Raw genomic sequence first — 18,214 nt, 5'->3', positions numbered from 1 at the left:
CAAGTTGGCAACCCATGTCCTAAGGAAGAACATCCAGCTGGAAGGGACAGAGGTGGCGGCTGGTGCTCAAAGGAAGCAGGCCTAGCCACTACACCACTCAGGTGGCTCGGAGGAAGCAAGAACAAACGTGTGAAGAAAATCCACCATCGTTGGCAGCCCCACCCCCACTCCTGCAGCCTCGGTCCTGTAATTTGACCAATTTGTGCCTGCAATGGGACAAAATACAGTCTTGTATTTATGATAACCAAGAGCCATTGTGACCTCTTCAAAACACCAGGATAAGCGGAACTCACTCATACGGAAGAACAAAACTTTAGCAGAGTCAACTCTCAACAATGTGTGACAAATTACGGTAGGATACACACATGGTGGACAGCACAGCCCTGATTCACTTGATAAAAAGATGCAAACTGCTCATGTACAAAAACCTCTTTGAGTCCTTTATTAACATTGGGAGATGTGCGGTACATACAATCAACAGCATCACACCAGCTACGCGAAGTACAGATAACTGAGAATGTACTTCAGAACAAGGATCTCAGAGCAACTTCAGATGTTGCTTGCTCGGAACCTCCACAAAAACCCAACTCTGACACACGCAGGACAGACAATATAACAATTTCACTTTGAAATGGTTCTTTAAAAAAATGACAAGAATTAATAGTTCAAACCCTTTAGAGTGTGAGATGTGGCAAGTCTCTTGGTGCCATATGACACTGCTGTAAAAGGCCAGCTCAGGCATTTGAAGGTCAGACAGATAAGAACTGGCTGGGCTGAGGGGAAGAGGTTTGATTTTTCAGTGTAGAGAGATAACAGATGGTCCAAGTGGATACTTTCAGTCCAGGCTCAGTATGGGTCCTGCAGGAATCCGTCAGATAAATACAATTTATAAACCAGAAGGCTGAAAACTGCCAGCCACTCATTTGTGTCACTGATTCTCACTGGCAGACACCGATGCATCAGGAGTTGTTTGTGACACAGCGAGTTTAAGAGGGATATGCCTGAAAGAGAGAATGGAGTTCACTGCATCAGAACAGCTCTGATCTGTTTGTGCCATTGGGTACCATGGATCCCTCTGCTTTCTTGTGTGAATTAAGGAACACTTCCTTTTTTTCAATGTTCCATTTTGAAAAGAACCAAAACCCTCCCCCCACCCGCACCATCATTCTTCATAAATTCTGTTTCCAAAGTCCTGATTCTTCTGGGTCTAGACTTTCTCCTTTCGCTTCAATTTTGACACCTTCTTGACAGTCCCATTCTTGTTTAGAAGCTTCAGGACACGGTCTTTATGATCTAAAACCTTAAGCATGGAGTCTCTGGCCTCACTGATCTGGTCCATCACAAGTTTACACCGCTGCATATTTCCCTGCAACAGAAGACATCATCACCAATTGGTAATCAGGAGACCACCAGGCTTTTAAATAACTTCACCTTTGGACTGAGGCCATTCTGAGGCTATCATATAAAAAAATGTTTTAGTCTTTCTTGGTATTGCAGGTTGAAGTAAACAGTAGGTTTTTACTAAATAAGTTAGTGAAAGAGGTAGGGAAATGGGAGAAGTAAGACCATTACGTAGGGATAACCCCTTAAACTGGATGGTCAGAGGGAAGGGCTCAATCAAACCTGTATCAGTTCGTTTATTCGGTGCAGATCATCATCAGTGGCCGCCTTTTTCTTTGGGATAATCCCTTCCTGTAGGTTGGTGAGTCTTTCATAAACATCATGCTCCAGATTTGTCTGCAACACACAAGAGGAAGGGCATCATGACCTCAGAGGTACTTTTCCTGAGTAACGTCAGGCAGATGCACCCACCTTGAATCACTTCTGTAAACTGGTGTGAGAACCGTGTGGGTGATAGGATCCTTTCTTCCGAGGACTAGGGTGCTAACGTAGAGCAAGGGAAACTGTTCAACAACGATTAACAGAACACTGCGTCACAGAGTCCATCTTCAAGGATAACTTTTAAATATTGCCCTGAATTCACAACTGCTCTAAAAAAAAAGTCTGAAGGTTTCAGAGAATATGCTTTTCTAAAGTACAAAAAGTAGCCACAGCACTACTTTATTTTTAGATACTCATAATAGACCATGTTCTTCACATCAGTGCTACTCCAAAGATGGAAAACTTCATGAGGTTGTTTTGACTGGTGCCCCTTCACCTTCTTGGTGAAGAAGGACTCCCACCCTAGGGTGATGGAAACAGACATGTAACACCAGCCAACATTGTACACACATGAGATCAACAGCAGTTTACTAGTCGATATACTCACAGCCCAGGGGAGGAGGACACCACACACCATGCAGGGCCACGCAGGGGCTGCACTCAGGAACAGAGTGAACAAGCAGTGGCTGTAGGAGGCAGGCTTTGTAGTATTAAGAGGGAGAGGTGTCCCCTAGTTCCCATGGGAGGATGGGACAGCTTATTTGAACAATATTGCAAACTGGCAGGGAAATAAATCCCACTAATCAGGAAGAGGTGGGAGCTGAGCCTGGTTCCCGTGATAAGGAGCACTGTGGGCAGCAAGGGTTTATAGTCAGGCCACTTGAGGCTCTCTGTTTCAGATTCATGGCAACACAAAATACTGAAGCTTAACTGTGGGTCTTACACCCACAGTTGTTCAATATATTTTGGTTCCGGGCATCAGACTAAGATATGTTTGAACTGTATCTCTGGGATAGATATAATAATTATAATATTACGTATTAGACATAAAAACTCTGCCATCACCCAGATGGAAATGCTTCAGAATTACTCAAAAGGAAACACTATGAATACGGATGCCTCTGGCACCTGTTCCTCATGTCAGCAGGACATAACAACTTTACTACAACTCCACCTACCAGCTGTAGCAACTGAGCGGCACAGAGGTGAACTTTCCAGCCTTGAGCACGACAGGACACCCCTTTCTGGTTAGCTATTTCCTGCAGCATAGCTTTCTTCTCTTCTGGAGCCATAAAAAAATAAAAAGTGTATTTCAATTTTTATAAAGCTAAAAGAATTCGGGTTCAAGCTGCTGAGGTGCTACTATGTTATCAAGAATGTCTTCACTTAAGTATCTTTATTTAAATAACTCCTTTGCATTGAAGTCATTAGGAATAGAGGTCACAACATGAATCAAAGTTTCTCCTTTTGTTCATCCCCGAAGAATGCCATAATGACGTACTCGGCTAATCTAGAGAGTTCAAAAGAGAGCAAATTAATGTTTTAATCTCTTAAAGGAAGGGAACTGGTCTGTGGTTGCTTAGAGCCCTTGCTCATGTGTGATGCTTCCAAGCCTGTGGAGAACTGGGCATGAAGTTTTAGAAGAGTTTTGCTGTTATCTAGATGTTGGAGAAATGAAAGGAATCAAATTTGTATAACATTTCACATTTGGATAGAAAAGTCCAGTAACCAGAACTGTAGTAAAATAAATATGAAACGTATCATCTGGACTGGGGAGGGATAAACTAGGATAAAGGGGTACTTGTCAAAGGTGAGTTTAGCTGTGTATGTGAAGTTTTAATTACTGTTTAGCTATAACTTAAAATGTATTTACAGATTAACAGATCATTAAAAATTATTTTAAAAAATTAAAAAAAAATTTTTTTTCAATGTTTATTTATTTTTGGGACAGAGAGAGACAGAGCATGAACGGGGGAGGGGCAGAGAGAGAGGGAGACACAGAATCGGAAACAGGCTCCAGGCTCTGAGCCATCAGCCCAGAGCCCGACACGGGGCTCGAACTCACGGACCACGAGATTGTGACCTGGCTGAAGTTGGACGCTTAACTGACTGCGCCACCCAGGCGCCCCTTAAAATATTTTTAAAATTTTACTTTATTATTTAAAAAAATATTCTTGAAAAGACTGTCTATGTATTTGTCAAAACCCACAGAATGTAGAACACCAATACTAAGCCTTAATGTAAGTGATGAACTTTAGGTGATATTGATGTGTTCATGTATGTTCATCAAACACACCAAATCTACCATTGTGGTGGGGATGTTGATAGTGCAGGAGGCTATGCATGTGTGGAGCTGAGGGTACATGGGAATCCCCGTACCTTCCATTCAATTTTGTTGTGAACCTAAAACTGCTTTAAGAAGTTTATCAATTAACCAACCCCCCCCCCCCCCCCCATGGCACCTGAGTGGTTCAGTGGGTTAAGCATTCAACTTTTGCTCATGATCTTGCGGTTCACAAGTTCGAGCCCGGCATTGGGCTCTGTGCTGATGGCTCAGAGCCTGGAGCCTTCTTTGGATTCTCTGTCTCCCTCTTTCTCTGTCCCTTCCCCACTTGTACTCTGTCTCTTTCAAAAATAAACCTTAAAAAAAAAAAACCTACCTAGTAGGTAAATATTAGCGTGCATATGATTTAAAGACTTTTTAAACTTTTGAGGCAATTGGAGATTCACATGAAGTTGTAAGAAATAACACAGAGATCCTAAGTACTCTACCTGGTTTCCCCCAGTGGTAACATCTTCTAAAACCACAGTACAATGCCACAACCATGATGATGATGCAGCCTATTTAGATTTCACCAGTACTTGGTGTACTGTACTTGGGTATTTCATTTTAGACATTAAAAAAAACTCTTTACTTTGAAATAATGATGGACTCAGAGGAAACTGCAAAGATGGTACAGGGATACATCTGATAAGAGACTTATATGTAGAACATACGAAAAATTCTTACAACTCCATAATACAGAGATAAATCGTGTAAAAAGTCAAAGGATCCAAACAGACATTTCTCCGAAAAAGATATACAAATGGCCAATAAGTACGTTGTAGTTTCTGGCTATTCCAACAAAAGTTGCTATGAACAGCTGTGCAGATTTTTGTGTGGACACAGGTTTTCACTTTTCTGGGTAAATGCCCAGGAGTGTAAGGTCATATGGTAAGTGTATGTTCCGGTTTTTATGACACTGGCAAACTGCCTTTCTGAGCAGCTAGCTGGGCAAAGTGTGCAAGACAACTTACTTGTGGAATGACAGTGCACCACTGATCTCTCCAGTGAAAGAGAAAATTTTAGTAACTATTTAAACCTCTGGGAAGGCACATTAAGGGAAAACAGAAATGCAACTCTACTCATGCAACATATATTTAAGCACATCTGCAGTAAGAACAGAGAGTCCATGGTATCTGAATCAAGACCATTTCTCTGTTTCTCTCCCAGCTCAGTGAGGTGGATACCCCATGTGGACTGCAGCAGCCCAGAACATGGGGTTCCCTTCCCTCCAGCTGCCAGGTGGAAGGCGATCTTCCCAGGAGAAGCAGGTCATCAGGATTTCCCATCCTGACCCCTGCTACCTGCTGCTGAGGCTAAGTACTAGGTGTGTACAACTGAGATGCAGGGGTTCTCTTCTGTTCAATCCCTAGTCCAGAATGGAGACTGTACCCAAGGCAAGTGTGCTAAGAACACTGGGGCCCTGGGAACCCTTTTCCCGTTTTTTGAAGTGATGGTTTTATGCTAGGAGAAGCAAGCCAAGAGGACCCCAGGCTGCTCACTCCTCTTCCCCTCCACTGGATGCTCACCTCCTAGAGAAGGTTGCTCACCTTCAGAGAGAAGGTTGCCATTGTCCCCACCCCACCTCCAGAGTCCCTGCTCAGAGATTCTACCTGGGGCAGGGGGTGGGGAATTGGCCATAAAACAGGTAGTTTCTAATCTTTTTCCAAAGCAACAGGCTCCATGTGCCACAGACTATGAAGCTGAAACCTAAAGGCACTCCTAGGAACAGTGGGTTCCCATAGTATAGGAATAAATGTTATGGAGGTGTCTCAGTGGTTTAGTCTGTTAAGCGTCTGACTCTTGGTTTCTGCTCAGGTCTCATGATCTCATGCTTTGTGGGTTCTGTGCTGGCAGTGTGAAGCATGCTTAGGATTCCCTCTCTCTCTTTCTCTCTGACCCTCCCCACTCACACTCTGTCTTTCAAAATAAATAAACAAACAAACAAACAAACACATTTTATGGTCATTTTCCATTCTAGGACCTAATGAAAATATTATGTCTCCTTAGACAGCTCTTGGCTTGACAGTTTCTCAGACTGTCCTTGATTCTGATGACCTTGACAGTTTTGAAGGGTACTGGTAAAGGAATTTTGAAAGATGCCTTTCTATGTGGATCTGTCTGATGTTTCTAATCTGTCTGATTAGAATGCAGTTATGAGAGGAGATACAGAGGGGAAGTGACAACGCTCATCAAAAACTATGAGGGGTACACACTCCAGTATAATTAACATACAGTTGTATTAGTATTAGGTGTACAGTATAGTGATTCAACAATTCTATACATTTCTCAGTGCTCATCAGAAGTGTACTTTTTTTTTTTTAACGTTTATTTATTTCTGAGACAGAGCATGAGTGGGGGAGGGGCAGAGAGAGAGGGAGACACAGAATCTGAAGCAGGCTCCAGGCTCTGAGCTGTCAGCACAGAGCCCTATGCGGGTCTTGAACTCACAGACCATGAGATCATGACCTGAGCTGAGGTCGGATGTTTAACCGACTGAGCCACCCAGGCAGCCCAGAAGTGTACTCTTAATCCCCTGTACCTACTTCATCCATCCCTCCTCCCCAACTTCCCTGTAGTAACAATCTGTTTCATCAGTTTGTTCTAGAATTATAATTAAGAGTCTGTTTCTTGGTTTGTCTCTTTCTTTGTTGTTATTGTTTTTTTTAACATTTATTTATTTTTGAGAGTGAGAGAGACAGAGCATGAACGGGGGAGGGGCAGAGAGAGAGGGAGACACAGAATCTGAAGCAGGCTCCAGGCTCTGAGCTGTCAGCGCAGAGCCTGATGCGGGGCTTAAACTCACGAACTGTGAGATCATGACCTGAGCTGAAGTCAGATGCTTAACCGACTGAGCCACTTGGGCGCCCCTGTTTTGTTTTTTTAAATTCCACGAGTGAAATCATATGGCACTTGTCTTAGCATTATACCCTCTAGATTCATCCATGTTGTTACAAATGGCAAGCTTTCAATCATTTTTATGGCTGAGTAATATTCCCTTGGGTATATATATCACATCTTTATCCATTCCTCTATCAATGGACACCTTGGTTGCTTCCATAATTCAGCTATTGTAAATAATGCTGCAATAAATATAGGAGTGCATAAATCTTCTCAAATTAGTGTTTTCATACTCTTTGGGTAAATACCCAATAGTGGAATTACATGATATGATAATTCTTACTTCTAATTTTTTTTAATGTTTATTTTTGAGAGAGACAGAGTACGAGTGGAAGAGGGGCAGAGAGAGAGGGAGACACAGAATCCAAAGCAGGCTCCAGGCTCTAAGCTGTCAGCACAGAGCCCAACACGGGGCACAAACTCTGGAACTATGAGATCATGACCTGAGATGAAGTCAGATGCCTAACTGACTGAGCCACCCAGACGCCCTATTTCTAATTGAAAAAAAAAAAAAAAAAAAAAGGTTTATATATTTTTGAGAGAGCGGGAGAGCGAGCGAGCGTGTGTGAACAGGGGAAGGGCAGAGAGAAAGAGGGAGACAGAATCTCAAGCAGGCTCTGCACCATCAGTGTAGGGCCTGAACCCACAAACCATGAGATGAGACTTGAGCTGAAATCAAGAGTCAGTGGCTCAACCGACTGAGCCACCCAGGCGCCCTTCTATTTTTAATTTTTTAAGGAACCTCTATACTATTTTCCACAATGGCTACACCAGTTTGCTTTCCTAACAACAGTGCACAAGGGTTGCTTTTTCTCCACATTCTCCCCAACATTTGCTTCTTTTGTTTTTGATTTTAGCCATTCTGACAGGTGTGAGGTGTGGTAGCTCACTGTGGTTTTGACTTGCATTTCCCTGGTGATGAGAGATGTTGAGCATCTTGTCATGTGTCTGCTGGCCACCTGGATGTCTTCTTTGGAGAAATGTCTGTTCATGTCTTCTGCTCATTTGTTGCTTAGATTATTTAGGTGGTTTTGGTGTTGAGTGATAAAAGCTTTTAACCTTTTATCAGATAGGTCATTTGCAAATATCTTCTACCATCCAGTACACAGTCTTTTAGTTTTGTTGTTTCCTTCACTGTGCAGATTTTTATTTTGATAGGGTCCCATAGTTTATTTTTGATTTTGCTTCTCTTGCCTCAGGAGACCTATCTAGAAAAATGTTGCTATGGCCCATGTCAGAGAAATTACTGCTTGTGTTCTCCTCTAGGATTTTTATGATCTCACATTTAGATCCTTAATCAATTTTGAGTTTATTTTTGTGTATGGTGTTAAGAAAGTGGCTCAGTTTCATTCCTTTTTAAAAATTTTTTTAAAAAATGTTTATTTAGGGGCGCCTGGGTGGCGCAGTCGGTTAAGCGTCCGACTTCAGCCAGGTCATGATCTCGCGGTCCGTGAGTTCGAGCCCCGCATCGGGCTCTGGGCTGATGGCTCAGAGCCTTGAGCCTGTTTCCGATTCTGTGTCTCCCTCTCGCTCTGCCCCTCCCCCGTTCATGCTCTGTCTCTCTCTGTCCCAAAAATAAAAAAAAAAAAAAAATAAAACGTTGAAAAAAATAATTAAAAAAAAAAAAAGAAGTTTAAAAATGTTTATTTATTTTTGAGAGAGAGAGAGAGACACAGCGAGTAGGGGAGGGACAGAGGGAGGGAGATACAGAATCTGAAGTAGGTTCCAGGCTCTGAGTTGTCAGCACAGAGTCTGACATGGGGCTTGAACTCCTGAACCATGAGATCATGACCTAAGCCAACGTCAGACACTTACTGACTGAGCCACCCAGGTGCTCCAACAGTTTCATTCTTTTGCATGCAGATGTCCAGTTTTCCCAACATCATTTGTTGAATGGACTGTCTTTTTCCCATTGGATAGTCTTGCTTCCTTTGTCAAAGACTAATTGACCATATAATTATGGACTTATGTCTGGGCTATTTTTTTCCATTAATCTAGGTTTCTATTTTTGTGCCAGTACCATACTGTTTCGATTACTATAGCTTTGTATTCTATCTTGAAATCTGGAATTGTGGTACCTCTAGTTTTTCTTTTCCAAGACAGCATTGGGTATTCAGGGTCTTTTGCGATTCCATACAAATTTCAGAATTATTTGTTATAGTTGTGAAAAATGCTGTTTTATTTTGATAGATATTGCATTAAATCTGTAGACTGCCCTGGGTAGTAATGGCATTTTAACAATACTTGTTCTTCCAATCCATAAGCATCTTTCCATTTTTGTCATATTCAATTTCTCTTATTAATGTTTTATAGTTTTCAGAGTACAGGTCTTTCACCTCCTCGTTTAAGTTTATTCCTAGGTATTTTACTATTTTTGGTACACCAGTAAATGGAACTGTTTTCTTAATTTTTCTTTCTGGTATTTCATTAATAGTGCATAGAAATGCAACAGATTTCTGCATAATTATTTTGTAACCTGAAAACTCACTGAATTCATTTGTTAGTTCTAATAGTTTTTTGGTGGAGTCTTTTGGGTTTTCTCTATATATGTCATCTGCGATTAGTGAAATTTTTCCTTCTTCCTTCCCAATTTGGATGCCTTTTGTTTCTTTTTCTTGTCTGACTGCTGTGGCTAGAACTGCCAGTTATATGTTAAATAAAAGTGGTGAGAGTGGACATCCTTGTCTTGTTCCTGTTCTTAGGGGAAAAACTCAGTTTTTACCACTGACTGTGATGTTAGCTATAGGTTTTTCATATATGGCCTTTATTATGTTGAGATATGTTCCCTCTAAACTTACTTTGTTGGAAGGTTTTATGATGAATGGAGGTTGCATTTTGCCAAATGCTTTTTCTACATCTATTAAAATATTCACACGGTTCTTATTCTTTCTTTTATTAAGGTGATGTATCACATTGATTGATTTGTAAATAATGAACCACCCTTGCAAGCCAGGAATAAATCTCACTTGATTATGGTGAAAGACTTTTTAAAATATATTGTTGGATTTGGCTTGCTAGTATTTTGTTGAAGATTTTTGCGTCTATGTTCATCAGAGATAATGGCCTATCCTTTTTTTTTTGTAGTGTCTTTATCTGATTTTGGTATCAGGGTAATGCTGGCTTCATAGAATGAATTTGGAAGTTTTCTTCCCTCTTCTATTTTCTGGGATAGGTTGAGAATAGGTATTAACTCTTCTTTAAATGTTTGGTAGAGGGTGCCTGGCTGGCTCAGTCGGTAGGGCATGCAACTCTTGATCTCGGGGTTGTGAGTTCAAGTCCCACATTGAGCATGGAGTCTACTTAAAACAAAAAAATTTTTAAAATGTGAATGTTGAATAGAAGTCACCTGTGGAGGCATCTGGTCCTGGACTTTTGTTTGTTGGCAGTTTTTTGATTACTGATTCAATTTCATTGGTGGTAACCGGTCTGTTCAAATTTTCTATTTCTTCCTGACTCAGTTTTGGGAAGTTATAGGTTTCTAGGAATTTATCCACTTCTTCTATGTTGTCCAATTTGTTGGCACATAATTTTTCATAATATTCTCTTATACTCCTTTGTATTCTTATACTCCTGTGGTGTTGGGTTATTCTTTGTCCTGTTTCATTTGTTTTTGTTTATTCAAATCCTCTCTTTTGATGATTCTGGCTAAAGGTTTATTAATTTTGTTGATGTTTTCAAAGAACTAGCTACTGGTTTCATTAATCTGTTCTATGGTGGTTTTCTTTTTTTTTTAAGCTTCTCATTTATTTCTGCTCTAATCTTTATTTCCTCCCTTGTACTGGTTTCAGGTTTTTCTTCTTTTTCTAGCTCCTTTAGGAGTAAGATTTACTTGAGATTTTTCTTGCTTCTTGAGGTTGGCCTGTATTACTATGAGCTTCCCTCTTAGAACACCTTTTAATGCATTCCAAAGATTTTGGATTGTGTTTGTTTTCATTTTCATTTGTCTCCATGTATTTTTTGATTTCCTCTTTCATTTCTTAGTCGACCCATTCATTTTTTTAGTATTATGCTATTTAACCTCCATGTATTTATATTCTTTCCAGCTTTTTTCTTGTGGTTGATTTCTAGTTTCACAGCGCTGTGGTCAGAAGAGATACAGGGTATGACTTCAATCTTTTTTACTTTGTTGACACTTGTTTTGTGGCCCAACATGTGATCTGTTTTGAAGAATGTTCCATGTGCACTTGAAAACAATGTGTATTGTGCTGTTTTGAGATGGAATGTTCTGAATGTATCTGTTAGATCCACCTGGTCCAATGTGTCATTCAAAGGCACTGTTTCCTTGTTGATTTTCTGTTTGCACGATCCACTAATGTAAGTGGGATGAAGTCCCCTACTATTATTGTATTACTATTGACTATTTCCTTTATGTTTGTTATTAGCTGCTGTATGTATTTGTGTGCTCCCATGCAGCGTACACAAATATTTACAACTGTCATATCTTCTTATTGGATTGTTCCCTTTTATGATTATATAGTGTCCTTCTTTGTCTCTTTGTTTTAGAGTCGTTTTTGTCCAATATAAGCATTGCTACTCTGGGTTTCTTTTCACTTCCATCTGCATGATCAATGCCTTTTCAACTCTTCACTTTCAATCTGCATGTGTCTTTAGGTCTGAAATAGGTCTTGCCTTTTAATCTATTCTGTCATCCTATGTCTTTTGGTTGGAGCATTTAGTTCATTTACATTCAAAGTCATTATGGACAGATATCTATTTGCCATTTTGTTACTTGTTCTATGGTTGTTTTTGTAGTTTTTCTCTGTTCCTTTTCTTCTCTTGCTCTCTTCTCTCATGGTTTGCTGGCTTTCTTCAGTGATATACTTGGATTCCTATATTTGTTGCATATCTACTACTAGTTGTTGACTTGTGGTTATCATCAGTTTTATATGTAACATCTAATGCATACAGCAGTCTACACTGACAGTCACTTATGTTTGAACAGAAGAGTGCATACTATTAGCATGATGCGTCATTATTCATGTTGACCTTGAACACCTGACTGAGGTGGTGTTTGTAGGGTGTGTCCACTGTAAAGTTACTCTTTTCCCCACCAAAGTACACTTTGTAATAAAGTCTCTATGTGCAGATCCCACTTAAAGACTGGAAATTTCTGTCCCCTTGAACATCGTTTTGTGCATGCCATCCGTGTTATCCTCTTTGGTGAAGTGTCTCTTCATGCCTTTGTCTATTTTCTAATTGGATTATTGTTTTTATTTACTGTTAAGTATTGAAAGTTCCTAATACATATATTCTAGATATGAACCCTTTATCAGATATGTGGTTTGCTAGTATTTTCTCCTGGTCTATAGTTTATCTTTTTATCCTGACAGAGTCTTTTAGTGATAAGAAGTTTTTATTAAGTCCAATTTATTTTCCTTTCCTTTTGTGGACAGTGTTTTTGGTGTCGTGTCTAGGAGCTGTTCACCATGCCCTAGGTCCTGAAGACTTTATCCTAGGTTTTCTTCTAAAAGTTTTATAGTTTTACATTTAATATTTAAATCTATTATCCATTTTGAGTTAACTTTTGCATAAGGTGTGAGGATTAAGTTGAGGCTATTTCTCTCTCTTTTTTTACACTTATGGATGTCCACCACTATTTGTTAAAAATAAGAAGACTCTCCTTCCTCCACTTAATTATTTTTCCATTTGGTCAAAAATCAGTTGAGCATATTTGTGTGGGTCTATTTCTGCATTTTCTATTCCATTCCAGGCACTTACATGTGTATTCCTCTGCAAATACCACCCTGTTTAAACTACTATAGATAAACTATATGCTTTAATAGCAGAAAAAACGATTTCTCTTATTTTTCAAGATTATTTTAGCTATTCTACTTTTTATACCTTTCATGTAAAGTTGAGAATAAGATTTACTATGTCTATAAAAATCTTTCTGTGAGTCTGTTAGGAACTGTATCAAACAAACCTAGTGATCTAGGGAAAACTGACATCTTATGTTGAGTTTCAAATCCATGAATGCTGCATGTCTCTTCATTTATTTAGATCATTTTTGTTTAATATTTATTTTTGGGAGAGGGCAAGTGGGGGAGGAGCAGAGAGAGGGGGCCAAAGGATCGAAAGTGGGCTCTGCGCTGAAAGGCTGACAGCAGTGAGCCCAATGTGGGGCTCAAACTCACAAACCACAGATACTCAGATCTCTTTAGTCAGCATTTCATAGTTATTAGCAAACATGTATGTTTTGCTAGATTTATACGAAAATTACAATTTTAGTATAAAATTGTATCTAAAATTACAATTGATTTGTGTGTTGACATTGTATTCTGCGACCTTGCTGAACTCATTTACTACTTCCAGGAGTTTTTTTTATGGAATCCTTGAGATTTTCTATGTAGACAATGATGTCACTTGCAAACAGAGATAGTTTTATTTATTCTTTTCCAACCCATATAGTCTTTTTATCTCTTCCTTGACTTATGGCGTGTCTAGAACTTCCACTACTAATCGTGAGTTTGTTTCTTGTGTTGTTTATTGTTCTGTTTTTTTTTCTTCTTCCTGTGAATTACCTGACCAATTTTCAATATTCCATCTTGATTTATTTATATGAACATGATTTTAAAGCTTGGGCAAAGTAGATCAATAAAGTTTAATAGTCAAGAGACCATCTGGATTAACACTTTCAGTGGTCAGATTACCTTTCCTGAGATAAATTTTTGCACAGCGAGTCCCAGGCAGTAGTAACAATCCTTCCGTATGGCATAAATGTTATCAGGCTATACTTTACAATATTTTCCTGCTATGACATGGAACTCCTGTGCCATGAAGAGATGTTTATTACTGGGCCACTCCCTGCTTCCACCAAAGGCCACCACTCTCTGGTATCTGGAAATCGAGCCTCTTTCCAGACCTCAAAGTCCACTCATAAGAACTGCTGGACATGCAGCCACCTCTGGAGTTCCCTTCAGAGACTGAACTATCAGAAGCTTTACCCCTGCTCGCAGACATTATAGTCCATACCATCTGATTCATCTTGAGGATTCAAGGAAACCATCAGAGATGTTTCCAAGTAGAATTTATTTGAGGGAAGGGGAAATGTGATCAATTCTCTGAAAACTTACACTTCTCTGTGCCATGATTATAGCGGAGATTAATGATGCTTTTAGTCTACCGTCTCGTAGAAATATTTGCAGATATTTGCAAGTACTATCGGCTATTTTTACTATATGTGGGTTTATGAAAATGTAATTCTCAAGTACAACCACAACAAAACATTTACTGAAGGCTTGCCCTAGACCATTTCAGGAGCTTCACATGTTAAACAAAAGGTGTTTTGGAAAATAAACTTCCTGGGGCTTCCAATGTATCTCTCAGCATCCTAGGGACTAATGTGGACTATGTCCAATAACAATAAAGCTTTTCCGTAACTACCCTGGGGGCTAAGGAGGTCACTGTGTCACCCCCTGGGTTTTCTGGAAACTAGAAAACTGTAATTCTGTCTTTCTACTCTACTATGATTACCATACAGTCAAGTGAGACCAATTTCATGCATTCACAATGGATGTTTCTGGGGAAACTAACCTTTGACCCGGACATCACTGTACCGCTGAAAGTGGTGGTAAGCAGCTTTCCAAGGGTTCCGATAGTGACGGAGCAAAGTAATGGGAGGTCTCGGACGCACTGGGACATACCTCACACCTTCTTCATCTATTCAGAAGAAAAGAAAAGGAAGACATTAAATAACTTATTATATATTGTCAAGAATCCTCAAGATGTAACTTTAAGAAGGATTATGGGAACAGCCTCGGGGATGGACTCCCAACTTAAGTGGGAAAGCTTCACGTGACAATAGCTAGCCCAAGTGACCATTACCAATATACTCCTTGGGCGGAGACTTGCGCTTCTCAGCCTTCACCAAAAGATTCTTGGCAGTGGACTTCTCATCGTCAGTGCTGTTCGTCTCCATCATATCCCCTTCTTCTGTAGAAATCACGTGCTGTTGCTTTCGAGGCTTTTTCCTTGGAGAGGCACCAGGTGGTAGGTCACTTGTAGGCATGGACAGGTTGTTAGCCAGCAATGCGAGAGATGGAGACACAGTGCTGGTAGCCAGGGGGGGAACTGCTGTCATAGGAAAAAGAGCACATACATGTGTGAGAGAACCCACGCATTATGGGTAGCTTCACTGGATTTGCAACCAATGAGAATGGCTAAGACAGAAAAGAGAAGTAACATTTACTGAATCTTCCTATGTGGCTGGTAGTGTGCTAAGCACCCTACTTGTGGCACAGGGTGCCGACTGCTCCCTAATACATCATGATTTCACCATCCTTAAATGAGGACCTGTAGACGGGCACTCTGCCACTCAGCTGAAAGAGTATTTACTAGCCTCCTTTAGAGATGGGTGTGGCCATATGAAATGAAAACAGAAGTGTTTTGTAGCATTTTTTATAAGTGTCCTTAAATGAAGGTGTGACCTTCTACTCCTTGTCTTCTGTCACCTTGGAACTCAGATACGATAGCTGGAGTTCTAGCAGCTCTCTTGAATCTAAAGCATGAGGGTCAAACTAGGGGTGGTAGGACCTTGGATCTCTGATCCTATGGAGTCCAGTACTATCCCTGGACTGTCTGCTTGAACCGTCTCTGCTATGGAGGACACTAGGCATGTTCCTCAGGCCTGGAGTGCTCCTTTTCCAGATATCCGAACAGCTGGCACTTCATCTTTTTAATGCCTCTATTCAAAGATGACTTCCTCAGTGAGGCCCTCCCTTTAAAACTCTTCTTAAATTCATAGCTCCGACTTTCCCTCACATAGCCACACCTCACTTTATTGTGCTTTGCAGATACTGTGCTTTTCGAAAATTGATGCTCTGTGGCAACCCTGTGTTAAACAAGTCTACCAGCACCGTTTTCCCAATAGCATCTGCTTGCTTTGTGTCTGTGTCACATTTTGTTAACACTTTTTCATTATTATTATATTTGTTATGGTGATCGTGATCAGTGATCATGACTCACTGAAAGCTCAGACGATGGTTAGCATTTGTTAGTAATAAGGTATTTTTAAAAAAAGTTTATTTTGAGAGAGAGAGAGAGAGAGAGAGAGAGAGAATGAGTGGGGGAAGGGCAACGGCAAAGAGATAGGGTGGACAGAGGATCCAAAGTGGGCTCCATGCTGACAGCAGAGAACCCCATGTGGGGCTTGAACTCACAAATGGTGAGATCATGACCTGAGCTGGATGCTTAAATGACTGAGCCGCCCATATGCCCCAGCAATAAAGTATTTTTAAATTAAGGTACGTATATTGTTTTTAAAGACATAATGCTATCACAGGGTGCCTGGATAGCTCAGTTGGTGAAGTGTCTGGCTCTTGATTTTGGGTTGGGTCATGATCTCATGGTTTCTGGGATGGAGCGCCGTGTCAGGCTCTGCACTGACTCTGCCCCTTCCCTGCTTGTGAGTGCACGCTCCCTTAAATAAATAAACATTAAAAAAAAAAAAAAAGACCTAATGCTATTGCACACTTATTGTGTAAACATAACTTTTACATAAAATTCATTTGACTTGATTTACTGTGATATTCATTTTACTTTATTATTATTTTTTAAATGTTTATTTTTGAGAGACAGTCAGAGTACAAGTGGCAGAGGGGCAGAGAGGGAGACACAGAATCTGAAGCAGGCTCCAGGCTCTGAGCTGTCAGCACAGAGCCCGACACGGGGCTTGAACCTATGAATCTCGAGATCATGAGGTGGACACTTAACCTACTGAGCCACCTACGCGTCCCTTATTTTTTTAATCAAAAATAATTTTTTTAGCATTTATTTCTTTGAGAGACCGTGCATGCAAGTAGGGGAGGGGCAGAGAGAGGGAGACAAAAGATTTGAAGCAGGCTCGGTGCTGTGAGCACAGAGCCTGATGTGGGGCTTGAATTCACAAACAGTGAGATCATAACCTGAACTGAAATCAAGAGTCAACCACTCAACTGCCTGAGTTACCCAGGCGCTGTGATACTCACTTTACTGCAATACTTGCTTTATTGTGGTGGTCTGGATATGAACCCACAATTTCTCTGAGGTATGCCTGTATCTGTCATTGCTTTTCTTAACTGTTTCTCTCCCCTGCTAAAACGTAAGCTCCAAGAGGATGGAGATGTACTTGTTTTGTACAAGAATGTGTCACTGTACCTGGTGTCAAGCCCTACAATTTGAGGCAGGATTACCATCAGTTTTCCAGTACAGAGAGGTAAGAGGAACTATCCAAATCAAGAGAGAACAGTAAAATGGAAAACATTTAATTTCCCATGCTGGGTTATCCACGGTGTCTTTCAATGGGAGTACTGAGGCTGAATGTGGGTAAGAATAACATTGTGGGTATTATATATATAAAATAATGGGTAAGAAGAATATTTCATGGCATACTAAATACAAATAAACAGGTTTAATAACTGCAGACACAGCACAACCACACCCCTTACTGAACAAACAGCATGGGGGATGGAGGCCTTTATGCCAAAATGCTAAGAGGGCAACGCCCGGTAACGGGAGTACAAAATGACTTGCCTTCCACCTGGGCTTTATCGGCATTTCGTAAATTCTGTACATGATATGTTATTTTTGCAGTCGGGGGAAGCAACGTTCCTCAATAAATTATTAACAAGTATACAAACAATCAGAAAACCTCCAAAGTGACCTGCATTTCACACACTGGAAGTTCAGAGTCAAGGAGAGGAGGGAAAGAAAGTAGCGAGTAATTTCAAGATTTAACTAATCACATGTAAGTTTATCAAGAGAGTATTTTCAACAACATAGATCTTACTTCACTGCATAATAAGGCAACACAAACTGGCAGGGAATAAACTGTTAGATAATTAGCCCTTGGCTTGATTTATCTTGACCCTTATTTTCTATCTTTAATTTTATTTTTTTATTTAATTTTATTTTTTTCTATTTTTATTTTTTTAATGCTATAAATGTTTGTATTAAGAAAAAAGTTCAAATAAACCTTATACCACAAGAAACTAGAAAAAAAAAGAAACTAATCTGAAATTTAGTAGAGGAAGGAGATAACAAAGAAAAATCCGAAACAGATAAACAGTAACATTACTGAAAGTAATGATCAGTTTTTCCAAAATAAATAAACAAGTAACACTGGCAATGTTTTAACTACATTAAGAAAAAAAAGAGATAAGACTCAGAAACCAAAATGAGAAATGGAAAAGAAAATACAACAGATAGCCACAGAAGCTCTAGTTCAGGATATTCTTGGAGAAATGTTAATCCTTTTCATGATTCTGTTGAAGAAAGAAAATTAGTGCTAAAAGGGAAGCAAAAATGGGTTGTTTCCAAAAGGAGCCTTGTTAGGGAGTCTTCTCTTTCTTA

The 18,214-nt window shown here is 40.0% G+C and overlaps 1 protein-coding gene across 12 annotated transcripts in view; it reads right to left on the bottom strand.

The window, feature by feature from the left end:
* Positions 1–414: 414 nt before the first annotated feature.
* Positions 415–18,214, bottom strand: part of SAP130 (Sin3A associated protein 130) — an 81,878-nt gene continuing 64,078 nt past the window's right edge. For all 12 annotated transcript variants that reach the window (XM_043576431.1, XM_043576435.1, XM_043576429.1 and 9 more), the window contains 5 exons: positions 14,711–14,959; positions 14,420–14,545; positions 2,841–2,944; positions 1,624–1,737; positions 415–1,366 (listed from right to left, as the gene is read on the bottom strand). In XM_043576431.1, coding sequence (XP_043432366.1) covers positions 1,208–1,366; positions 1,624–1,737; positions 2,841–2,944; positions 14,420–14,545; positions 14,711–14,959 — 752 coding nt within the window. In that variant the 3' untranslated portion in view covers positions 415–1,207. The remainder of the gene's footprint in view (positions 1,367–1,623; positions 1,738–2,840; positions 2,945–14,419; positions 14,546–14,710; positions 14,960–18,214) is intronic.

The sequence above is a fragment of the Prionailurus bengalensis genome, chromosome C1, assembly GCF_016509475.1.
Source record: "Prionailurus bengalensis isolate Pbe53 chromosome C1, Fcat_Pben_1.1_paternal_pri, whole genome shotgun sequence".
Taxonomy (NCBI): Eukaryota; Metazoa; Chordata; class Mammalia; order Carnivora; family Felidae; genus Prionailurus; species Prionailurus bengalensis.
Note: the sequence above shows the minus strand (reverse complement) of the source record. Positions and strands in the feature narration are given on the sequence as shown.